General features: G+C 54.4%; 1 protein-coding gene across 3 annotated transcripts in view; it reads right to left on the reverse strand.

Annotated features, from left to right (window-relative positions):
* Positions 1 to 2,431: 2,431 nt before the first annotated feature.
* Positions 2,432 to 26,211, reverse strand: part of BCL11B (BCL11 transcription factor B) — an 88,589-nt gene continuing 64,809 nt past the window's right edge. For all 3 annotated transcript variants that reach the window (XM_081144454.1, XM_081144452.1, XM_081144453.1), the window contains one exon: positions 2,432 to 4,528. In XM_081144454.1, coding sequence (XP_081000580.1) covers positions 2,478 to 4,528 — 2,051 coding nt within the window. In that variant the 3' untranslated portion in view covers positions 2,432 to 2,477. The remainder of the gene's footprint in view (positions 4,529 to 26,211) is intronic.

Raw genomic sequence — 26,211 nt, forward strand, 5'->3', positions numbered from 1 at the left:
GGTGTTTTTTTTTTCTTGTTTTGTAAAATGCCCAGGCATTCTCAATTATTACAAATACTGGTCCACTTTTACAGTAATCAAGAAATTTTAATATATATAATATATACTAAAACCCCGTCACCAAAAGAAAACAATATACACGCAGCCACTGTGGCATCTTTTTATAACCTATTAAGCAAACTTTGAAAAAAAAAAAATCTCTCCAACACACATACACACAATTTATTTTACCCTTGTATGTATCCAATGCTGTAAACGTATTTTTAAGACAGAGTGCACTAAATTTAACTTTAGGAAGAAAAAAAAATAGCCGTTGTTCCTGAATTGTGGTTTTTTTTTTTCATTCAACGATATCAACTTGTCACTTGTGTCACTTGAGTTTTAATTCAGCAGTAAATCACCTCCACTCCACATCTAAGCAGCGCTGTCCCACAAACAAAAAAGGGGCTGAGGACTGTTCAGCTAACAAGGGATGTCCAAGGTTGTGCTGGGTTTATTTCTTCATTTGATTGGGTCTTATGGCATTTTCATGTCCTCTATCTCCAACCAGGATTTTAAAAAATTTATTTAAAGTCAATGTGGCTTTGTTTGTGTCTAAAGAATGTACTTTTCTTGTTTTACTTTTTTAAAAAGTCTTTTCATTTCCAAAAAAAAAAAAAAAAGTTTTGCATTTGTCTCAAGAGACTGAAATAGGAAGATCAGTTTTCAAGGCACTCACATCAAATCGAATGGCAGTAGAAAAACTGTCCAATAAATTACTATTTTATTTCGTTCTTTATAGTGCCAGTATTGTGAATGCCACGCTTAGCAACACCGACACTCGGTCTCAGCCGTCCCTTACAGGTTAACCCACCTCTGGGCCAAAGATAAAAAATATGCTGCAATTTCTTGTTTAGAAGCCATTTAATTTAAACGCAAACAAAAGCTTTAAAGTGCGGGTCAACAGAATTCAAACGTCTAATCTCAACAGCCCAACCTTTAGTACCTTCCAACCTAATGGGAGTGAAAAAAAAGAAGAAATGGGAAGCAGCGCTGGGCACCTTCGGGCGGGACCCTTCCCCTGCTTTTCGGGTAAAAGGGAACAGAAATTCCCAAGATTTCCCCCCCATCCATACAATGTCATCGGCGTGCGTGAAGCGAGACACTAACTTCCCTCTATTCACCATCAGGGCACTTGTCTGCTTGAGAAATGATCAATGATCAATGATCCCGTGTAGCAACGTAGGACTTGGGATTTCCATGGTGGGGGTGAGGGTGAGAGGGAGAGAGAGAGAGAGAGGGAGGGAGGGAGAGAGAGAGAGGGAGGGAGGGAGGGAGGGAGGGAGGGAGGGAGGGAGGGAGGGAGGGAGGGAGGGAGGGAGGGAGGGAGGGAGAGAGGAGAGCTGTTGAGCCAGAAGAAGCCTGGAAGAACACGGCTGGTGTCTTCCTTTCTGTGTCACTGCAGGCCACCACCATCTACCCAAAAAAGTATTCTCAACCCATATTAGCCCTTCTACGGCCAACAGCCAAGACGGCATCCCAGGGCACACCTGTGTTTCAAGGAGGGGGCAGGATCTGCTGGTAATTCACAATTTTAGAATCCTCTGGGACCATTTCGCCAGCAGCCCACAAAAACTCCTATTTCTCTGGCAGTGCTGAGTTTTCGGGGCCTTTCCCCCTCCCTCCAAGTTCGCCTCCTGTAATTAATGGGAAGGTTGAAATCAACACAGAAAAGGCCTCTGTTACTCAGGACATCATCAGTGCTACATCTCCACTCCAACTCTGAAACAAAGTGCTACAACTTTAAGATTGTTATCCGCTGTACACCCCCCCCCAAAAAGAAAAAACAAAAACAAAAAAAAAACAAACAAAAAAAAAAAACGCATGCCACTTTTTATTTCAGGACCAAAAAATAAAAAATAAAAAAGTAAACAACTTTAAAAGTCTTTTAAGTGTTGGCTTCTTCACAAGAAATTACACATGCTTAGCTTAAATTTCAAAAAAGCAGCGCCCTCCCTCCCAAATTATAATTTAAAAGATATGCTTCCCCTACATTGCTTGCGAGTCATTTGCTCAGGCTACTACTGGGTTTTAGGAAGAAAAAAATATATATATATATATGAAGAAGGGATGGATACCCAACAAAATCTTTTCAAGGAACTTAAACAGAAAGAATCATAATAAAAAGTACCTGCACATGCCAAAAAAAAAAAAAATTACAAAACCCAATAAATACAGAAATTATTGCACAGTTAAAAGGCTCCACAATTTTGACTGCCTTAACAACCCTCGGGTTTCCATAGGACTTCGCAGACACAGGTTAGGTTGGAGGGCCGCCTCCCCTGGGCCCCCGGGGGGCGCGCGGGGCGCTCAGCGGCGGTGACACGGAGGCAAGTGTCAGGTCAGCATTCTGTCGCTTGGCAACGGTTCCACTGTCCAGGTGCAGGGGAGGGGGCCCCCCCTGGCCAGCGCGCGCGCGCGCGCGCACGCACGTGCGCTTAGCTCCTCTCGGCCTGCTCGATTTTGACGTCGTTAGTCAGCAAGTGCTCGCCGTGCCACTTTTTCATGTGTTTCTCCAGGGTGCTGTAGACGCTGAAGGGCATCTGGCAGATGTCGCAGCGGTACACCTCCTTGCCGATCTGCCCGTGCGTCTTCATGTGGCGCGTGAGCTTGCTGCTCTGCGCGCACGCGTAGTTGCACAGCTCGCACTTGTAAGGCCGCTCGCCGGTGTGGCTCCGCCGGTGCACCGTCAGGTTGCTGCAGTTCTTGAACACCTTGCCGCAGTACTCGCACGTGTCGCTGCGCCGGCCCTCCTTGGAGCTCGGCCGGCCCGGCCCGGGGCCGCCCAGGTGCGGCGTGCTGCCCCCGCTGGCCGTGCCGCTGCGCCCCGACAGGCCGCCGTCCAGCAAGTCGCCCGGCGGCGTGGAGAAGCGCAGGCTGCCGTTCTCGGACGAGTGCTCGGACGACGTGGCGAAGGGCGACTGGCGCGCGTCCGTGAAGCCCAGGAAGGGGTCCTTCATGAAGTGCCGCGAGGCCGCGTAGCCCACGAGCCACTGCGAGTAGACGTTCTCCGACGGGATGAGCGCGGCGGGCGGCAGCTCCAGGTCCTTCTCCACCTTGATGCGCTTGGCCGCGCTGTTGAGCCCGGGGCTGGGCAGCGGCGCCGGCTTGCGCGGGAAGAGCCCCGGGAAGGGCTCGGCGCCCGGCACGAAGCCGCCGCCGCCGCCGCGCCCGTTGATGGCGCCCCCCGGGCCCGCGTCCCCGCAGCCGCCCGCGTCGTCGTCGTCGCCCGCGTCCGCGCCGCCCGCCGCGCGCTTCAGGAAGGCGCCGCGCTTCTGCTTGTCGGCCAGCAGGTCGCCGTAGGGCGGCAGCGCGCCCAGGCCCACGTTCTCCATGACCTTGCCCAGCACCAGCGCCTTCTCGTCGGCCAGCGCCTTGGCCGCGCCGCCCGCGCCGCCCGCGCCCGGCCCCCCGGCGCCGCCGCCGCCGTTCTCGCGGTTGCGGCTCAGCTCCGAGTCCATGCTGAAGCTCGACTCGGGCCGGCTCTCGTTCTCCAGCAGCAGCTCCTCCTCCTCCTCCTCCTCCTCCTCGTCGTCCTCCTCGGGCTCGGGGCCCAGCGACGGGTCGCTCTCGTGGTGGCGGAAGTCGCCGCCCGCCTTGAGGCCCTCGCCGGCCAGGTCGCTGGTGCCGGGCTCCGGGGAGCTGGCGGCCGAGAGGCCGTCGTCCGAGCGGCCGGCCAGCGAGCCGGCCTTGTGCATGTGCGTCTTCATGTGGCGCTTGAGCTTGCTCGCCTGCGAGCACGCGTGGTCGCACAGCTGGCACTTGTAGGGCTTCTCGCCCGTGTGGCTGCGCCGGTGCACGATGAGATTGCTCTGGAACTTGAAGGTCTTGCCGCAGAACTCGCACGACTTGCTCTTGGCGGGCGGCTGCGGGGGCGGCGTGCCGCCGGGGGGCATGGGCGGCAGCGGCGGGGTGCTCAGGAACGGGGACTTGGGGCTGGGCTGGAAGGGGTTCAGGAGCCGGTGCATAGGGTTGCCGCGGCCCGGCGACACGGGCGGCGGCGTGGAGCTGTTGCCCGCCAGCTCGCGGAGCCGCCGCGAGAAGTCCATGGCGGGCGAGTCGATGGCCATGGGGTTCAGGCGCATGACTCGGTCAAAGGCACTGGGGTGCTGGGCGACGAGCCCCATCTCCTCGGCGCTGAGGCGGTGCGGGTCCAGGTGGTGGCGCGGCGGCGGGCTGAAGAGCGGGGGCGTGCCGGGCAGGCGGCCCTCGCCGAAGCCCGGGTGGTCGCGCAGGATGGGGCCCGTCATGCGCAGCAGGTTGAAGGGGTTGCTGTCGCCCAGGAAATTCATGAGCGGGGACTGGGCCACGGCCTCGGGCCCCAGCGGCGGCGGGATGGTGAGCCGCGGCGTGAGCGAGCTGCTGGCCGGCCCGGGCTCCAGGTAGATGCGGAAGCCGTGCGTGTTCTGCGCGTGCTGCAGCAGGAACCACGCGCTGTTGAAGGGCTGCTTGCATGTTGTGCAAATGTAGCTGGAAGGCTCATCTTTACCTGGGGAGACAGACGGACAGAAAGGCAGAGAAGAGAGCGTGAGAAGCGGCGCGGGGCGGGCCCCCCGCGGGGCCACCGGCCTGGGCGCGCGTCTCCGCAGAGGCCCGCGCCCGCAGCGCGCGGGGCCCTCGCGCCCGGCCCTGTGCGTCTTCAGCGGGCTGGGGGCGGAGGAAGCCGTCTGGTTGGGTGGTTGGGTGCGCGGGCGGGCGGGGGGCCCTGGCAAAGCCCAGACCCGCCGCAGGACCTCGGCTAAGCCAATTCCACAGGCCTCGGTTTTCGCCCCTAATGAAAAGGCATCCTCGACCCGTCCTCTCTCGGAAGCCAGGTGACACGTGTTTGGGAGGAAGCCTGATTCCAGTAGCAGGAAAATGGTGTCACGGCCGCACTGCGTGAGGGAGAGCCAGGGCCACAAGGTTATCGATCAACCAAGGCATGACTGACATTCAGACCTGGCAGGTAACTCTGTCATAGGGCTGTCCTGTGCAGCATTCCTGGACTCTGCATGCCCACGCCCACCCCCACCCCACCCGTCACTCCTATCAAAAACCTCTCCAGACATTACCAAACATCCCCTGGGAGGCAAAACCGAATCCTACCCCTCGCCCCCCCCTTTTGAGAACCACCTACTGATTAGGCAATATTTGCTCCAGGTTCTAAGAAAGCAAGTCAAACTGAATCACCTTGCAAACACTTTTTTAAGAGAAATGGCTGCGTCGTTTGGGATTTCAGCTACAGGAAATTCTAGGGTTTCATGTCTCAACATCCGTGCAGAAAGTACTGTCAAACTTAAACATGGATACGTAGGGACAGAAGGAATTTAGCATGTTATGACGATCACTGCTGTGTGACAGCTGCCCCATCGTGGCCTCCCACACACAGCCTAGCCAAGGTGTGGGATCTGGCCTCCACGGATACCCCCCCAGGAGGGGGTGGGAGAGGTGGGGGCCCCTGGCCTACGTGAAGACCCTTGCCAGAATGTTAACTGAACGGAAGCCTGTTGAGTCTGCCAGAGCCATTCAGGATCAAGGGCGGCAAGCGTGGATTTGTTACACACTGGCTCTGGTGACATGGGGTGGTGCGAACTGTCAAGGACACTGATGGCACTGAGCCAAATATTGAGGTCTTGTCCGTCATTGGGGCAGTCACAAAATGGAACTGGGTGTTTCGTCCAGAGCCTGCCTGTGGCTGCCCCCCTCAACCCCGAGGGGGAAGCTGGCTGCTTTCCCTATTGCTTCACGTCAGCCGGACGGGTGCGGGCAGGCCCTGCCTTCCACCATCAGATCTGCTTGCTGGCCAGGAAGGAGAAGGGAACACATCACAGCCCCAATCTGGAAGAAGCCCTTCTGTTTTTCCAAACTCCCCTGTACCTGGGAGATCTTAACACTGATAAAGCCCAGGAGCCACAAACTCCCTGGTGACCGTAACCCACAGTAGTAAGTGGATTCAAGGGTTGGGGGAGGTTGCAGAGTAAAGAAGCCAGTCCCCCATCTAGGCCTTTCCCCGGTCCACTTAAGGGCTCCTGAAATCCTGGACAGAGATTTATTTCTTGTTTTCCACCTATGAATTCTATTTCTGGGGGGCTGCACCCTTAGCAATAAAAACCAAGTGACTCGGGTGACCAAATAAAAACCTGATGACCAAATGCTATGAATCCCACACAGCTAGGTTAGGCTTGAAGACACCCGAGGGGCCAGGGCCTCCCAACCCACGCAGGGTGGGCGATGTCACAGAAAAGCATGCCATCCAGGGGGCAGGATGCCATCCAGGAGGCAGGGTGTGGATTCCGCCAGACCCCAGAGCCAACGGGGCCAAAACACCCACCTCAGAAACTAAGGCATGCTTACGGCTTGGCGTCCTACAGGGGTCGTTTCCCTCTGTCTCTGTGTGTCTGCGTGCGTGGTGGTGAGAGAGCGCCGGGGAGGGGGGACAGAAAGAAAAAAGAGCCCTGAAGCTCGGCTTCACCTCTATTTTAAAAACAGCTCAAGGAGAACTTCTGAGCGGGATGGTATTCTTTCTCCGGGTGTCTGGGTAACTTCCCTCTCTCGGGATGTCTGGGCAATTCAGCTCCTCATGCTGGGGCCCAAGGAGATTTGTCCCCACCTGGAAAGTGGCAGGGGGGCCTTCCCAAGGCCCCGGGCAGCACGAGTTTCACTGTGGGGGCTGTAAGTCCTCACCCGCACCCAGCCATCCCTTTCTGCGTGCCCCTCAGCTGGCACAGAAAGTGCCGCTTGCTCGGAGGCAGATCTCCTGTCCCCAGCTTATTAGTTAATGTGCATGGGGAACAGAACCCTTTACCTCTGACGGTCTCGCGGAGCCAGATGTATACGGTCCTCAACCCCTTTTCTGGGGCAAGGAGCATAAATAAGTGATAAATAAAGCAGATAAATAAAAGTCCCTTCCTGACATGGGAGCTAATCACACAAATGAAGTGCCGCACCCCACAAGGTCGCAGACCTTCAAATTAAAGGGTGCTCCAGGGCCGCGTGTCCTTCAGCCGGACCCCCTCCATTTCCCCAGCACCCTCTTCTATCATCTTCGTTCCCTTGGGTATCTCCAGAGCACTTCCTGTTTCTTGTTCTGGTGGCCATGCATTTTCTAGAAAGTTCTATTGCCGGTGGGGATTGTGGCCGGCAAAAGAAAATTCAGAACTCCCAGGCAGGCCAGGATTGAAGACGGCCCTATAGCCAGAATGGCTGGTTAAAACATTTTTTAAAAATAAACTCAAAACGGCAGCTACTGGGAAACGTGTAGCTACACGTTCCAAACGGCTCAGATGTTTCCACTTCTCATTTAAAAAAAAGAGGGGAAGACACTTGTAAATCTCTAACCAAGAGGAGCCGGGAGAGGAAGTTACCTGCCCAGAATTCACCATCAGGTGTATCCCTCAGGTCGGATCTCTGGGCCACTTGTCATGCTGGGATGAACTCTTTCTTCCCCTGCGCCCCAAAACCCCCAGGCCCCTCTGGTTCCTGGACTTCCCCTAGTGATGGCAAATTCACTGCAGGCGCCCGCCAGCCTTCCTGGGATCTGACAGTGTCCGATTTTTAAAACTCTCAAGCCCTCAAAGGCCCTCCCTAGACAACTCTCTTTCCACTATCCCCCCTCCCTTTTTTAATAAAATGTTCATTTCCATCTCACCACTTCATGGTGATCTCTGCCTAGAATCGCCGTGAGCACTGGGGCTGCTCACTTTTAAGAACTAAACAATGTCAGAAAGTCTTTGAGAGCCACTTGGAACATCTTTCTATTTGAAAACTCGCTGAATATTTTAAACTTGGGGCACGCTCAGTCATGGACGGCTCATTTGCAACTGCAGCGAAAGACCCTTGGTGAGAGGGTCTTCCCCCCTCCTCTTCCTGGGACCAGAGGTTTCTTTGCTATCACCCGGTCCTGGAGCTCAGGGCCACCTGCCCAGAGGTGAACTGGAGGCTCCACGGGGTGAGGACTCCACCCGTGGCCCAGACAGGATCCACTTCCCACTGGGCTGCTAAGGTTCCAAACTGCTGGGTCGGTGGAATCAGGCTTGGCACCTCGGAGCCCAGGGCCTGTGGCTTTCCTTGCTCGCTTCCTTCCTTCCACCTTCCTCAGGCATTTTTAAGATCCACAGTGGATATTCTGTGCTCTACCAGCTCTAAAGGGAGCTCCCTGTTTTTTTCTCAAGTTCAAAACCCTCCCTGTGACCTCAGTGATGAGATGGCAGCATGGGTTCAAACCCCTGCCTCGACCTTCCCAGTACAGTGCAGTCAACCAAGTCCTTAAGCTCTCGGAGCCTTGATTTCCTCATCAGTAGAGTGTCCACAACCAGGCACCCAGGGCAACCCTGTACGTGGACACACCCTGTAAAAGTGCAGGCGCCCTGCAGACGCTCTGGTTCAGGCTTTGCAGGATTCATTTTTTTAATGTCCATCTGGGACCCAGCCCTGGGTGTTTTGGGGGTGCCTCTCCGTGGAGTTCTGGCAGTAACAGAACCCTGGAGGAATTCTGATGCAGCCCACCGAATGCACGAGAGGTCCCAGGGAAGCAGAAACGTGCAAATGTTGAGGAAACATCATTTTTTATTGTGACGCTTGGGAGCAGATACGCGACTGTACTCCTGCAATGAAACGCTACTCTCCCTCTGCTATTAAGGTGTTTTTTAAATGAGCATTTAAATAACTTCCTCATTATGCCGGTGACTAATAATACCAATAAAGGTACCAGGGATGTTCGATTAAAACCACACCTTTAGTGGAGTTATTATTCAGTGAAGAGGCCATCGCTGGGAGCACGAGTTTCACCGTCTCCCCCGAAGGCCGAGCGTTCCCAGTGGAAGCCCATCCTGCCTGCAGCACACGGTGGCTCCCTGCTGCTCACAGGAAGCAAGGAGACGCCACCTCCCGGTTCAAGCAGGGCCGGGGTCACATGCTGCCGCTGTCCTCCAAAAGCTGGAGGCAAAGATGAGAGTCCTGCCACTGGGACGTTCACAACGGGTTTGGGCCTCTGCAGCATGCACGGCGCTTTATAGTTGGCTTGGCTCTCGCACAGGCCATTTCCTGCTGCTCGCACGGTCTCCAGGGAGGCCAGGCAAGGGCTGCATTCCTGCTGGCATGTGACAGAGCTCAGAGCAGCAGAGGCCCACAGCCAGCAGGGGGAGGGTCTCTCCCCGTCAGGCTTCCCGACCCCTGGCTCCATCTGCCTCACGGCGCACAGCCCCACCCAGGGACGGATCACTCCCTCTACACTTGTCCAGGCCTGTTTCACAGTGAAAACAGCCCAGAGATGTTCTGCCACACTGTGTGTGTCCTACCAGTGAGGGGCCATCGGCTGTCCTCCTATGAGACCCAATCCGGTCCCACACAGGCCTGGCGCCTGGAGAGGAGACCTTTCCCAGAGCCAGTGAGCCCACAGGGGACAGCACGCCCCTTAGCACCTGCCGGAGGAGCCACGAGATGCCAGGCAGCCAGGTCAGGAGCAGGAAGCTGGATTCAGGCCTATGGCGACCCCTTCCACTTGCTGGACTTCAGGGTGTCCGGCAGCCAAGGAAAGGGCTGGGCTCTCTGAACCACCACCCAGTCCTCCTGGGAACCTATGACAGCTAACACTGATCGTCTCCACAGTCCCAAAAGGACAAGAATTGTCATCACACTTCTCCCTTAGATGTGTAGAACCCTTCCTAGAAAGTTTAGAAATGGTCTCCCGTTTCAGGACCCCAGAAAGGAAATGTAAAGGGGCCACCTTGGGAGTCTTTGTAAGTTTTGTATTTGTGTTTTTTCTGAACACAGACATCTAGGAGGCGTCTGACCATCACTGCTTGCCCTGAATGCGTTCCATCAAAGCTCAGCCTCACAGAGAGAGGTGGCACTGGGGACTCCTAGTCAGCAGGAACAGTAAACCATTACTACATCCTTACCACAAGCCGGCCCGTGGCTAAGTGCCACTGACCCCACAAGAGGCTCCTGACAACCCCGAGGTCAGAACTCTCATCAGCACCATTCCACAGGTGAGCAAAATGAGGATTGGAGGAGAGAACGATTTGCCGGAGGCTACACAGCTGCTGTGGGTGTTATGCTGTCCCCGTAAAAGCCTGGGCAAGAGGAAAAAGTGTGCAGACCTGGGGTCCCCCAAGCCCAGGGACCTGGGTGGGTACGGGGTAGTTGTGTGCGCCTCAATATGTAACCTTTGCTTCCGACCCACGTGCTAACTAAAATGTGGCGATGCGTAGCTTTTGGCCAGAATTGCAATAACTCGCTGAAATCGTGCTGATTATCTCCTGGACAAGTAAGAGATGCGCTTTGCTGGGTGCTGGTTTTGGAGTGCTGGGGGCAGCACTATCACAACTAATAAACACTCTCCCTGGTGACAAAGTGCTGAGCCGGCCTCACCTGGCACAGCCCTCACCTCTCCAACCGTGCCTGTGGCAGACATGACCAATCCATCCCCGCACACTTCCTCCAGGCCCAGAATCCTCTTGAGCCCTGCACTCCAGACAGTCACTGCCATGTGGGGTGTGCCTCCTGTCTCTGCTGGCCATGGATCCCAGAGCACATGGGGGACCAGGGCAGACGGTGCTGAATAAACCAGATAGCAGCATGTTTCCTGCTGAGAGCCATGACCACACCTGCCGCTCATTCATTCATTGAACAAACAGGGGTTCTGCTGGTAGCCAGGGATGCAGCTCACAGTCCAAATGCACAGGCCACAATACCCCCCTCAGCTGTTTACTGGAAGGGAGGAGTGCTGCCAGGGAACAGTTCAGGGCACCAGGCAGAGGAATGCAGGGCTTGGCAGGATTCAGGGGTCTTGACTTGCCCTGGGCCGGCCTCTCACTTGCATCTCTCCACTTAGTCCTCGGGATAACCCTGTACACTGTGACCACTTACAGGAGCAATAAAGGACACTCAGAGACCGTAAGTAAGTTGCTCAAGGCCACATTATTGACCTTGGATTATTTATTTAAAATGTATTGTCTGAGTTGGATTCCAAGCTCCCTGAGGATGGGGATTGGTCTGGTGTTGTCCACGGCTATGACTCGGGCCACCAGCACATATCCTTCAGAACTGTCAGGGGCCTGTGTGAATGGCGTGTTCTGTCTGCTTCCCCTCGGTCTGCGACACTGACGTCATCACCATTGGGACAATGACTTCTGCCCAGGTCTGGATGAACCCGCCCAGCTCCACAGTCTGCCTTCCAGGCAAGGCAGCTCCAGCTCAGCACTCTCAACCAGTGGCCCCACTTCCCTGGCACAGGCCCCACCCCCATCCGGCACGTCCAGTCTCTCAACCAGCTGTGTGACCGCTTGAGCATGCCAAGATCCCAGGTGACCACAGGCAGACAGACACACAATGCCACCACCACTGCCCACATTTAGCTGCCCTCAGCAGAGTGGGCAAGCAGGCCAGCGATCTTCCCAAACCACAGAGCTGATGGCACCTGCTCCCTGGAGGAAGCCCGGGCACTCACTCGGCCTTCAGGATCCGGCCGGACTCGCGGCCCTGCCCTGCCCCAGCCACCCCCTCCTGGTCCTCTCCTCAGGGCTGCACACTTTCACACTTCCGTGCACCTGCCACTCTAACACCTAGAAACCTGCCTTTCCTCCCTCCCTGCGAAACATCTCCTTAGACCCAGACCGGGTACAGCCCCTCTCCTCCCACAGCACTCTGGGAATGCAGCCGGGTACTGATCACCACACGCACCGTCAACTCTGCCCTGGACTTTGGTGTGTTCAACTCGCATCCAACCTGCACGTGCCAGTGTTGGCACGTCAGCTGGACACTCACAGTGACTTTGGGAAACAGGTTTGAATCCAAATTTTGTGGAAAAAGGAAACGAAGGCTCATCACAGTTAAGTGAGGGGCCCAAGGTCACGCAACCCAGCCTGAGCCCAAGGCCAGGTCTGAGTCCAGACACACACCTGGCGGTACCTTCCACTGGGACAGCAAACTGCCACAGCGGGCACCAAGGAGGACCTGAACCAGTCTCGGCAAATCGTTCCAGGTGCACCGTGAACACCAGCGAGCCAGCGAGCCAGTGCTGGCAGCTGCAGGCTTTGCAGGAAATGCCATGTGTCCCTCAGCTGAGAATAAAGGGGCCTTAGAGTGAAGAAATCTCGCTTAGCCGCAGTGTTTGTGGACAGTCCATTTACCCAACAGTGTCTGTGTGCAGAGGTGAGCTTTATGCTTCAGGTGTCTGGAGTCCACTCGGGCGGGAGCCCTGATTGAAGCCTCACCCGAAAGCCCTGTCACCCCCCAGACCGCCAGCTGTGCGCAAAATCAACCGTGAATTCTGCTTCCAGCCAAAAACACATTCCTGGAAGTGAGTGGACCCAAGGAGAGCTAATCTTGTCCCACATGCTCCAGGGACATGCCTTCCTCATTCATTCATTCACTCACTCACTCACCCATGCAGTCACCGTGTACTGGGGACTAGCTGCAGCAGAGGGGCGGGCCGTGACCCTGCCCCCTCCAGGAGGCCACAGGTGGGGTTGGGAGTGGGGGCGGGTTAAGCTGTGGATACAGAGGATTCTAAGGCAGAGCAGAACCTGCTGAGTGACTTCAGAGCACCCGGCAGGAGGCAGGCAGGGTGGAGTGAGGTCAAGCCGGACACAGACACAGAACAATGGCACCTGCCCCGATCAGGGAGGAAAGGCGGGGTGGAGGGACCGGCTAAGCACACTTAAGGTGCCGGCACACCTGGGCTGCACAGAAGAGCAAGTTCTGTTTGCGGCAGGAAGAGGCCGGTGAGGGGAATAGGAGGTGCGAGCAGAGGCATCTGGAACAACTCACGAGGGGTGTTTCCACCCGATGCAGCCTCTGCTCACTCCCCGGGTTCCCAGCACAGGGCTGTCCTCTCACCCACACGCACATCCCTGAACCCAGGGCTAACCATCCATGTGAAGAACCTGCCGGGCTCTCTGGGCCCTTACACTTCTAGAAATTCCAGGAAGCGAACCAGGACAACAGCCGAGGTCACACTATCCTGGCGCCCAGAAACCATTGCAACATTGTAGCAAAAGGTGGAAGGACCTTCTCAACCGCAGTCACAAATCTGCTCCTTCCTCCTTTCTGTCCTTGACTCCACAAACCCACGAAGCGTCTGCTCTGGGCCAGGCCCTGTGCTGAGCGCAGGGACACAGAGGGAGCACCTGCCCTCATGGAGCCTGCGGTCTAGGGCAAGAGCCTAGTGAGTCCACAAACATCCAGTGAGAGCTCAGGCCACCAGTCACTAGTACGGGGTGTGCCACATGGCCTAGGACCCAGAGGAAGGAGAGACCAACAGCCTGGGAGGACCAGGAGGAGACCCTGCGACGGAGTTCAGAAAGAAGCCTGGCAGGGGAACCCGCATGAACAGAGGCATAGAGGTGGGGTCCCAGAGTCACAGGGGGCAGGAACTAGAGGAGGGATTGAAAAGGGGGTTGGGATTAGTCTGCGGAGGCTCTGGAATCATGCGAAGAGACTCGGCTGGAAACAGATCAAATTCCAATGCTGTCAATTGTAGCACAGTGGGGGGAAAAAAATGAAGGTTCTCAAGCCCACACTCAAGACTACTTGAGTCATCCACTATTCAGTATAACAAAATCTCAGTCCAACAGAAGGAGGTAGGTGAGCCCCATGGAGAGCTTTGTTTCAGACCAGATCCACTCTTCCCAGACTGCAAAACCATAACGTCTGAAGAAATGAAACCGGGGGGCGGAAAGCACACAGAGGGACCTTAAAATCCAGTCCATAGGGATCCCTGCCCTCCAGGGTGGCTTCTAAGTTACCCTTTGTCAGTTCAGCTATTCCACCCAGCCTCTCGTCCTATCACCGAGGAAGCCACCTTCAGGAGCAGGGCGGTCCAGCTTCTTAGTGAAACAGATAAGTGTTAAAACCGAACTACAGCTGCAGGCGGCATTCACCCGAGGTCTCCCCAGTCTCGATGTCAACTGCTCGGTTCTGTGGTCAGACCAGGTGTGCAGCTCAGGCTGAAAAGAAGCAATATCGCTGACCGCGGGCTCACTTCAGGGGGTGGGGTGAGAACAGCCGTGTTTGCCACTGAGATGGGGGAGCCGGGGGCAGGACGCAAGGAGTAGCTTTAAATGTGGTAACTCGAGACATTCTCGGAAAACTAGGCCCATTTCTCCAGATCATCTTCATAGAATCTCCCACTCTGCATAAGACACACAGAGCTGCTGGAAATAGAGGAATGTGTCCTCAGGGTCCCCTGAACCTGCTATCTGCTGACATCCCTATAAAGGGCCTACCTTTTCCAGTGGGTTTTAGAGGTTCTGTCCCCCTCACCCCAACACCCCCCCAAATATGGGGTTTTCTGAAAGGCAGATTCTAGGACTCTGGGGACTGGAATTTAGCAGAGAACATGAAAGGAAGCACAGAGACACGCACCCTTATCATTTAGTGGAAAACAGAGTAAAATAAGAAATAAACAGGGAAAAGAAGCTAGGAGAGGGCTGCGCTGCAGTGCATGCAAGCACCTGCATGTGCATGCATGTGCATGCGTGTGCTCGCCTCCCGTGGGTCTCATGCATGCCTGTCAGCTGACACAGGAAGTCTGCCTCCCCCATCACTCACAACTCCCTTCCCGGGCAGGCCTCCGCCCTTCCCTTTCTTAAATCCACACAAATCTCCCCATTCCACCCCAAGAAGTACTGCAGGGGCAGTAAATCTCGCATTAATGGAGTGCACGTTTAGCTGGGAGGAGATAATTGACGTTATGGAGAGCTCCGCCCGAGCGCCATAGGTTTGCTAATGCAAAGGGGACTCGTTACTGACGCACCACAAACAAGTAGTAATATATGTATATTGTTCTGAGTGGCATTACAGCCAAAGTGTTCCGGTCCGCGGGGATTGATAAAACACAAGAAAACAGCAGACATGCACTTGTAAATTTGTCTCATTTGTCTCTGAAGTTAAAGGTTATTCCCTTGTTCTGAATTTGTAATAAAAACATGCTAGCCCAAGCTTTGTGGAGAATGTTTGAATATTTAAATTGTGGATAATGATAGGCAATTACAGGGTGAAAACTGGACCTGGTGAATGGGGGAACGCGGTCTGGATCGCCAAGTGTTTTCCCACCGATGACTCATTTATCTTTAACGCACTGCACGAGCACTATCCCCCCCAAAGGGCTGCAGGGACCATTCCTAGGTCCCACTGCCACTAACCAGAAATCAACTGAGCCTAGGTTTGCTGGGCTGGGTGGGATTTTTTCCGTTTACCTTTTCATTTTTTAGTGTGGTTTTCTTAAAATTGCAAGTGCTGAGACAGAGGCCGTGGCCCCTCGACATCCCCAGCTGGTCAGTGGTGGGGAGATGAGACCAGGCAGGGAGGGGCCTGCAGGCACAGCATGTCCCTCCTATGCCCCCAATGGGCAACCCCCCGGAGGAGAGCAGGGGGCTGGCACTGAGCCCCAGCTGTGCCCACAGTGGCACGTCTCCCGATCAGAGCCGAGGTGCCCGCCTGCACGCCCAGGTTAACCAACTGCAGCACTAGAGTAACTCCAGCCAGCTTGTCACCAAGCACAAAAGTCATCAGCGAGTGAATGTTCTTTTCTGCACCACAATTAAGACGAATCAATACGACGTGCCACAAATGGTATTTTACTCTCAATAAGAACTCGAGCTGAGTTTATTCAGAATATTTTAGCGCTTCCCCAGGGGATTTTGGGCCTACGCAGATGGCAAATAAAGTACTCAGCCTAAGGCTACAGCACATTATGGTAATTCTAATGTCAGATGTACTTTAATATACAGCTCTATTTAATCACCCCATTATTTCACATTTCCATATGAAAAACCTGCGGCACTCGCCGCGCTGCGCCTCTGCCGCGGTGCCAGCTTCCTCCAGCCGCCGGCGGCCCGGAGATGGTCACCCTCGCCAGGCTCGGTTACAGCGCCTGGGCTTCCGGGGCCCGACGCGTGGCCAAGCGGCCCAGCGATTAGAAAATCGGAGCGTTTGGAGATGTACCAGCAGCCATGGGAGGTTACAGGAAACAGAAACCTAGCACCCCCCCACCCCCGCCCTGGTTCACACAAAAAGGCGGGGGGGGGGGTGCGTGTGTGCATGGGTGTGCTAATGCACGCATGCACACACACACACCAGATGATGGGGAGAGAATCACACCTATGCTCACAACATGGTCCCCCCTCCAAACACCAGTGGGCTCAGCATGGTGTCCGGGTTAGCCCAAGGGCTCCTGCGCACGGCCCACAGAGACTGCGCCAGCTGGTTCTCATGGCACTGCCCACCCACCCCAGAGGGCAGAGGAAAGCAGCAGCGACCCCAAAGGGCAGGAGGCTGAGCTGGTAACAAAAGAGGAGGGCACAGCTCAAGGAGGAGAGGGGGGTGGGGGATGAAAGATGGGGAGCCACAGCCCAAACTGGCTGTAGGATCCGGACCAGGGAGGCTCCCAGGACCATGCTGCCCGGTTTGAGTTGGAGAACCTGACACCCAGAGGCGCAGGCAGGCCCCAGGGGAGGCGGCGTCCTGCGGGCTCCAAACGGCTGCAGCACCTCAAGGCTGGCGCAGCCGGCCAGCTGGCGGAGAGGAGCCAGCGGAAGCAGGGGTTTGGGCCGAGCCCAGGAAATCACGCTCACGCCGTCACGCACACACTTGGCCACACGGCGTTCCAAGAAAGCCCAGCACAGAACCCGCTGACTACCCTGTTCTAGATTTCTCGAAGATGGGTCTGCTGATGGGTGAAATGACACCTGGCACCTGACCCTGTTGGGTGCCCCAGTGATGAGTTAACATTTAAAGCCACAGAACATGGTTCTAGTAAATGGGGACAGCGTATGTCATCAAAACAGGGTGCCTGCCTGTGAGCGGGCTAGGTCCAGTTCCTAACACGGGGTAAAAAGTCTCTAAGGGACAAGAAGCGAAAGGGAGGGAGGGAAGGAGGGGGGGGGGAGGAAGGGAAGGGAGGGAGGAATGGCAATAAAACTGATAAAAATACGTGGCCAAAAACACTGGCAAATCCCTCAAAATTGTCCCTTCACCCATAAGATCACTTGCCTAATTCTAGCAGATTTGTCTCGTAAGCTCAGCATAGGAAATGTTTTCGAGGAAAACTGCTTGATCATTGGAAGGTGCAGGCTCTGGCCACAGCCCTGCCTGGCCATTCCAACTCCTAAAGGTACGACTGTGACAGACAGGTCACCACCCCCCACTGGCCACACCTGGTCAACTCTCCAACCAGGATGGTCCTGCGACTGCTTTTTAAAACACACCGGCTGGAGCACATGCCAGTGTTTGTGGCTCGATCCCCAATGGGGGGCCATGCAGGAGGCAGCCAATTGATGTTTCTCTCTCATTGATGTTTCTCTCTCCCTCTCCCTTCTTTCTCTCTCTAAAATCAATTTTAAATTTTTTTTAAATTATTAAAATACATTTTGGGGGCAAAATTCAACACTGAGGATTCATTCTCAATTTCCAAGTCCTTTGATTCCGCCCTATATTATTGGTTATTCATCAGCCGAAAAACAGAGGCTAATATTAATATTCTCTGGGCCTTTTTCTGGTTTTAAGTTGGGAGAAGGGAAAGGCTAGACCAGTAGTTCTCAACTGAGGACTGTTTTGCCCCTCCTGGGGACTCCTGGCCCTGTCTGAAGACATTTTTGATTGCCATGCCTGGGACGGGGTGCTACTGGCATCTACTGGGTAGCGTCAGGGACGCTGTTAGATATCCTACCACAAAGAACTATCCAGCCCCAGTGTCGAGTGCTGGGGTTGCCCAATGCTGGGCTCTCCTGTGGGCGCTTCAGCTTGAACCTGCAGAACAGACTGCGAGAGAAAAGTTCGGAATCTGGGGTAAAGCAGAGAGCAAGAAGGGGAGGAGCCAGAGTGGAGACGGAGGGTGGAGAGAAACTGAGAGACAGGGGAGGAGGGGCTGACATCATTTACTTTTGGCAATGAACGAATTGTGGAATCCCCGTCAATTTCATCATTATAGAAATCATGTGAATTCCAGAGTTGCCTGGAGCTGTGGAACTGGGGCTCCGAGGGAGCTGAGCCTTCTGCAGGGGATGCCAGCCTGAGCAGGGGATGATGCCAGCCTGAGCAGGCACTGAGAGCAGGAGCTGTGGCCACGCCCCCTCTCGGGCCCACCACCAAACACCCGCGAAGGACACCTCCCTCCAGAAGTGGGCTCAGCCGCCAATGCAGGGAGGGTAGGGGCTGCCCTAGATTCGGCTGCTCAGCTGTGAGCCTCGCAACAGCGGCTGCAGGAGACGAAAACCCAAATGTACTTCCTGAAGTCAGAAAGATAAAAACACGAATTCTGCTGCGTACGCCACTCTTCTGCGGCAGCGACACTCATGGGGGGGGGAGTGACCACGCAAGCCTTAGTAAATTCTTTTTTGAACACGATCCGGAGAGATTACATAAAAAGTACACTTAAGGACCGCTCAGCATCCCGAGGCCTTCGAGAACGTGCCTCCTCCAGAATATTTTTAGAACAATCACTGGAGCGATTCTTCTTAGTTGTAGAAACACTCCAAATCAGAAAGTCAATTTTTCCCCTATTTGCAGAAGTGAGCTGGCTCCACTGGCCGGGTGCGTGTGTTTGGCTTGGCGGCCGTTCACAGCGCTGCTTGGCGGCGTTGCCTTGGAGCGCGCGGTGAGCCTGGCGCTCTGCACACAGTAGCACTTTCATTCTGAGCGCCCCGGCCACGCTTCCCTAATAACCGCCTGGAAGCTGCGAGCTCCTGTCAGGCCAGCCCTGTGAATGGGGAACAGAGCGGGGCTTTCGGGGGCCTTCTCCCCACAATAGGGATTGTAAACCGGGGCTGCTGCTTTCAGTAAAGCTGTTAAAAGGCGGAAAATAAAACAATGCCGGCACGTTCTGGGGACAGCAGCGGGCTCGCCTGCCGACCCGCAGCACACTCACAGGCCCAGCCCCGCGGCCCCGCCTACCTTCCTTCTGCCAGAACCCGCTGAAGTTTGGAGGGGAAGGGACAAGGGGGCTGCAGAACCACAGTGCGGCTGAGTCCCAGGGCCTGACAGCTGATTCTCCTGCTCCTAGCCTTGGCTGAGTAGGAACGGGTGCGCTCAACTCTGAGCAAATGGGCTTAACACCTATACAGAGGGTCTATAGCAAGCATGTAAAGAGACTTGCATCCAAACAAGCTATTTATTCAACAGAGGAAGCTATTTATTGTTGAGAATGTGAAAGAGTGAGTGAGTGAATGAATGAGTGGGTGGGTGAGTGAATGAATGAATGAATGGGTGAGTGGGTGAGTGAGTGAATGAATGAATGAGTGGGTGGGTGGGTGGGTGAGTGAATGAATGAGTGGGTGGGTGGGTGAGTGAATGAATGAATGAATGAATGGGTGAGTGAGTGGGTGAGTGAATGAATGAATGAGTGGGTGGGTGGGTGGGTGAGTGAGTGAATGGGTGAGTGAGTGGGTGAGTGAGTGGGTGGGTGGGTAGGTGGGTGGGTGAGTGAATGAATGACAGCAGGGTGGGGCTAGGAAGGAGGAGAGGGACCACTCACAGCCCACCCCTCTCCTTCACTGATTTGTAGCTGTCGTCCAGCCCTCCCCATTAGAGGAGTTGTCACTCAAAAAAAAAAAAGGACTTCCAGGTACAATTTCCGCCCCTTCTCGGTGAAGAGAAATGTAGTTTTTTCGGCCTCTTGGAGAACTGGCTCATCCCCACTGTCTCTGCTTCACACGCTCTCCTTTCTTTCTCTCTGTGTTGTTTACAAAGGTTTCATTATGTTTTCAACTAATCAGAAAGGCCCCGCTAATACACAATTAACATGTGATTATAAAAAAAAAATTAAAATAGCTTCCAGAAGAAGGAAATGTAATTAAGTAGAGAATGCTTTTCAATGAGTGCTTGCTTTAACCCATTGTCAGAACACAGGCTCCGCTCGTCCACAATGCCTGAGCAGATGCCAAGGGCAGAATGTTAAAAGCAAGTAAAAAAAAAAAACAAAAAAAAACACAGAACATTATTTTCTGGGGAATAACAACCACGGACTTGGCGCACGTGCTGGAGCAGGCAGATTCCGGCTGCGGAGGGGTGGCCTCCCCGCAACCCTGTCCCCACTCTCTTCTGTAAAAACATTTCCCTTTAAAAAATAAAATAAAATAAATGATTAAGCCCAAATCTAACATAATGAGCGTAACTGAGGGAAGAAACAATAGTCAAACATGCGCATTTACAAACCCCACTGTTCACCGAAGATCCAGTCCAGACAGGGAAGAGAGTTAGGTATCACCACTTTCTAATTAAGCCTGGCATTATTTTGTTTCCAATCATTTTGGCCAAATTTCAGAAGGGATCTGAAACGGGTTTTTAACCTCACACTCAAGACACTCGCTGACAAATCAGAGCATTTTGTTACTTCCGCCTTCCCGGCAGCCACCCCAAATCCATTCTTTTTTAAAATCCTCACCTGAGGATATTTTTCACATTGCTTTTTCAGAGAGTGGAAGGGAGAGAGAGAGAAACATCGATGTGAGAGAGACACTTCGAGTGGTTGCCTCCTGCTTGTGCCCGCTTGGGGCCAAGCCTGCAACCGACGTATGTGCCCTTGGATGGAATCGAACCCTGGACCCTTCAGGCTGCAGGCCAACGCTCTAACCACTGAGCCAAACAAGCTAGGGCACCCAAATCCATTCTTTATGCCAATGAGATCCGGCCATTTCATTGGCCACTATGCTTGTCAATGAGAATGAGGGTGCTACGGTCCTTGATGGTTTCACCAATCACTGTGGCCCCACCAACTATAAATACGAGTTCCCAAGAAAATGGGAAGTCTACAAGACATGTGTATGTCCCCGGACACAAAGCATCGGGTCTTCATCATAATTCTCCCAAACACGATGGAGAAGCAAAATCAGGAAAGCTCAGGGCCAGTGGCAGGGCTGCTGCACCGGTCACCTGTTCTCCAACCTTCAAACATGAAAGCAATACAAATGCTCCAGGCCCCAGACTGTCCCCAGCAGCAGAAGTGACAGTGAATGGCCGAAACCCCACCAGGCTGCACGGGCTCTGAAAATTCGCCCAGGTCTGGTGGGCTGGCAGCGCCTGCCAGGGAACAGGGCCTTCTGGACAATTGCTCCAGCCCAGAGGCCAGCGAGCAGGGTCATGCTCCAACCTTCTGTCCTCTGGGCCACTCAGGACACTGCCCAGCCGGCCCCATGCACCTGAGAAACGGTCGAGACACTTTGGGTTTCTACTCCGAAATAGCACCGACTTGCCAGTTCTCAGCTGGGTGATCAGGGCAGGACGCTCAACTTCTCTGCATCTGTCCTTCAGTGTGACATTCCTCCTCTGCACAGTGATGCCAAGAGGAAGCTAATTACTGTGTGTCTTTCAGTGAGAAAAGTGAGATTCAGAGGGTTTGTGTGGCTGGCCCGAGGGCCTGTGAGGTGAGGGAGCTGAGACCCAGGCCTGGATGATTTGGCTCAAGAGCCCATTGTCTTAACCACAAGGGGACTGCCCTCAATGTCAGCAAACCCTGGGAAGCCACCAGACCCGCCCCATGGCACCGGTCAGCAGGGCTACATCTCATCCTATGGCGATCCCACAGCTGCATGAACCTGCAGCTGAGGATGCCACCCAAATGGTGAAGCAAAGGGCCGGCAACAAGCAAGGTCATACAGCCCTCCCACAGAGCCAGATGGGGAAACTGAGGCTACCCAGCACAAAGAAAGACTTCCCAAGGCACACACATGTTGAGTGAGCCAAGCCCTGGTTCCTGACCCAGCCTTCCAAGCCCCTCTTGCCAAACACACCACAGGCACCAACCCAGCTGGTCCACTGGGACCCGGGATAGTTCCCGAAGGAAAGGAAGAGAACCCACCAGTGGCTCCCCTGACAGTGCCCATGTGTCCTCCATGGGGGTCCTCGTAGGACGCCCATTTTATAGATGAGACCGGAAAACAGAAGGCAAATGACACACCCATAGCCTACAGTTTCCAGCCCAGTGTCTTGTCCTCATTTCCCCCACCCCCCAATTCCCCTCACCTCAAGACCCAGAACACTTCCGTGGGATACGGAACCCAAAAAACAATGGCCTGCCCTCATCAAGCACTTGCTGAGGGTCTAACCTTGTCTTCACTAACCCTTGATTCCAAAGGGAGAATCCATGGCTCAGAGAGGTAAAGCAACCTGCCTAAGGCCACACAGCTCAGACCCATCCAGGGCCTGCAGCCCAGATGGTGGTCAAAATGAATGTAAATAAGTTTCCATGTGATAGCATGCCCCAACCCCCAGGGATGACAGGCCTCTCCAGAGCAGGAGCCTTGCTCCATCCATCCCCATAGCCCTTCCCCATGCACTACCATCCAACACATAGTAGGTCCTCTACCAGCACCTGCTGTACTGAACTGAAATACACCCCCCGCCTGCCACCCAGAAGAGCCGTTGAAAATCTGCAGTCGGCGCCTGCCCCGCGCGTCTGCTCGGCGCAGCGAGAACTGACAATTCTTCCTAGATAAATATCTGGAAAGAAGTCGGGAAACAATTAAAACTAGAAGCTAATAAATGATGAAGAAGCCCATGAGCCAAGACCTGGCCCACTTCCCAGTCTTCATTCATGCATCAAAAAAACCCCAGCGGTCCGAGTCTTCGAGAGGGCAGCTGGGCAGTGGGGCTGTCCGGCTTAATATAAATGGGAATTAGATATGATCAAATGTACTCACTGCGTTCCCAACAGCAGACACTATCCCCAACTCCCCCCACCCCCGCCCATGCCTCCCAGCCAAGCCCCCCGCTCTTGAGCTGTTGACAGAAGATCTTGTAACCAGGCAACCAGGCAGAGGAAAGGTTCCCGAGTTCCTCCACAGGAGCGCAGGCGCTGCATCCTGCTCCCGGTAGCTACTGGGTCACGGCGATGCGACACCCTCTTCTAGGCCTCAAAAAACGGGGTGGGGTACCCTAGATGCTCACCCAACATGAAGACCTAAGTGCCCTGGCACCTGCCTTCCCTGCCCCAGCCACACTGGCCAGCCAGCTTGGCAGGGACACAGGGACACAGCTCCCTGTCGTCTCCAACAACCCTGGCCACCCGCAGGCCCGCAGCAAAAGGTCCCAGACCACAGCCTTTCTAGAAAGGCCCTCTCTGTGCAGAAGCCCATCCATCCCCCTTGAGCAGTCGCCACCTGCAGCTGTTTTGACAAATGCTCCCAAAACACCAGGGAACTAAAGCCTCAGAGCTTCTGTGGGGTCAGCTGCATGTTGGGGAACTGTGTCTAAGCAAAGAGAATGCCTTGGATCTGTGGGGGGGGGGGGGACACAGAAAAAGGCTCTTGGGGTTCTTGCCGAGGAAACAGGAGCTCTGTGTGCCGTGAGCACGTGCACGCATTCGCTCTAAAAAAAAATCAAAGCACTTTTGAGGCCACATCAGCCACCCCAAGAGCTGAGCTCTTGCACTGGGCACTGGGTATAAGCCAGGTGTCTCCATACCCAAGGTGACACCGAGTCCTCGTGGTTAGGAGGGTGTTGTGATTTTCACGCTGATCGTTTAAGATCGATGCTGGCTCTGGGGGCTGGAGGCGGCAGAAGGACCATTTACCAAGAGCCCACTATGTGCGAGGAACTTGGCCAAAGGTTTCGCCTACATGACCTCATGAACTTGATTCTCACATCTGGATGCACACCTAGGCCCTGGGTTCTGAACCAGAGGTCAAATGAGTGCCTCTCTGACCCCCTGGTCTGGCCCTTCTTAGGCTAAATAACAGCCTTTTGCTAGCTGTTCTCTCATTTTAAGGCACTGGATAGGATTACAGTTGGTGGCAGCAGGTCAGAGACGAGAGCAGACAAGTGAAAAGAGGGCCCTGGCAGACGGGCACATCTGCAGAGGGCCCGGCGCGTGTGCCAGGCTCCACCCCGGGGCCTAAAGAACCCCCTGCCCCTTCGTGCCCGCCAGCCGAGGTCGGCATGCAAAGCAGGCGCAGACTCTATCTTCAGGGCAGAGCTGTCATTTTATTCCTCTCTCCCCAATAACCATAGTGCACTTAATAAAGAGAAAGGGGGGGGTTGGAAAATTAAAAACTGGAACGAGAGTAATCTTTTTTCCAGGAGGCAGGCCTCTAGGCCGCCCCTGTGGGTGTCAGAGGGCGAGGGAGGGGCACGCCAGGGAGGAAATGAAGACCCTGTTGGGGCGGGGGGATAGCATCTGAGTATCTAATAAGGTTCTTCTGACACACACGCGCGCGCGCACACACACACACACACACACACACACACCCCACTCGCTCTTTCCAGCGGCATGAATAGAAAATTCTTTCTATGTCTCTATCTGAATGGAAAGATGGCAACTAGAGACGGGGTGGACTGCTGGCATGGAGGAGACGCAGAAACTGGAGCCATCAACTCAACAGATGTCCCCACTTCTGGACCATGCGTCCCCCAGCCCCAGAGGAGGAAGGTCTGGGCCCCATCCGAGCCCTGACTCCTCATGTGCACCAACAGGCAGGGAATGGAAATAAAGCCAATGAAAAGATGCCTCTGAGAGGCACAGGGTGCCGGCTCCCCGTGTTGGGAAGCCATCCATCACGGCCGGGCTGACGGCAGTGTTTTCAGCTCGTATCCCCTGCTGCATCTCAGGTCTGAATGGTTTTCTGGGAAACGTAAGGAGGAGCTAATGAAACCACAAGCTTGGCAGAGCCCGCCGGAGGGTGGCCGGCCAGAAACTTCTCTCTCCAATCAGCAAAAGTCACAACTTTTGAAATCAATATTGCTGCGTCTTCTGATTTTTTTAAAGGAACACTTTCTTCTTGTAGAAAACTTTACAGATAACAGACCAGGATACGAAGGAACTAGAAACCAGCCAAGTCACCTGCATTACAATTTCGGTGTTTGTGCCCGGTCCCCCTGCTGTGGACTTCCACGCACACGCACAGGCATCTGCTGACTGAGCTCGGACTGTCTAGCTTTGGTTCGGGCTTTTCTCTCTTGATATGAACTGGGAGCATTTCCCCACGTCCTTTCACGCCACGAGATCTTTATTTTAATTCCATCGTACGGCAGGACCATTCTCCTGTTGGAATCTGCTTGCCTCCCAAACTTTCCACTGGTGCAAGGACACTGTACACGTGTGCACGTGCTTTTGTTTGTTTTGTGAATCCTCAGCATACCTAAGCATATTTTTCCCATTGATTTTTAGAGTGGAAAGGGTAGGGGAAGAGGGAGAGAAATAGCAATGTGAAAGACACATCGACTGGTTACCTCCCACACGCAGCCCACCCAGGATGGGGACTGAACCTGCAACCCAGGTACGTGCCCTTGACTAGGGATTGAATCTGCGACCCTTCAGTGCACAGGCCGACGCTCTACCCACTGAGCCATGCCGCCAGGGTGCATGTGTTTCTGCGTGTCCTGGTTAGTCTGCAGGGTGGAGCCGGGGCAGTGGAGCCCCTAGGCCTGAGGGTGGGAAGGACCCGGCTACATGTTCCCTGCTGTGTCCCCACCCTCCAAACACTGTACCATACACAGCTCACCTAACGGGCTGAGCACCCGGCTGACCCCACCCTTGGTCAGCGCACAGCAAGCAAGCTTTCCATCTAATGGGTGATTTGGGGAGAACCTCCCCAGCTGGGCTGGCCACCTGATGACGCCTACCGAGTCTGGACAGGTGTCTCCCCAGTGCACCCAGGAGCGCGCCCGGTGCCGATGACACACCCGCTCTCCTCTCTCCCGCTCCCTGGATGCCAAGTCCCTCCCGTGAGACGATGCGCTGCATGGGGCCACTGTCCACAAACAATCATTTTTTTAAAAAACAAACAGAAAGAGCATGCCGCCAATACTTTCTCGAGATACTTGTCCGCTTCCTGAAAATGCGAGATAATGAATAAAAATGTTCATTACGGAATTATTCACTTTCCCCCCTGATTCACGTCCTGGTAATTACCGTGACCAGCCTAATAAAAACTGCTACAAACTGGAGGTCAACTGGCAGTTAGAAGTGTTCATTTTCATTTCAATGTATTCATCTCTGGCTCCTAATGGCCTCATTTTCTCCCATGCTTCTTAATAAATACCACTGAATTACAGGTTAAATAGCTAAATTAAATTATTGCAATTACGGCGTGCAGAGCCCTGAATCTGGGTTTACCTTTCCCAGTTCAATTAGAGGCGAAGTTTCAACAGCGGCGGGATCCTGATTGCTGTCGATGTTCTCAATTGCCGAGGGCCTGCGCGGCGCCCAGAGAGCTGGCGAGGGGCGCCCCTGCCCCCCGCTTGCTTCCGAGGGGCTGA

This window comes from Miniopterus schreibersii, assembly GCF_964146895.1.
Source record: "Miniopterus schreibersii genome assembly, chromosome: 1".
Taxonomy (NCBI): domain Eukaryota; kingdom Metazoa; phylum Chordata; class Mammalia; order Chiroptera; family Miniopteridae; genus Miniopterus; species Miniopterus schreibersii.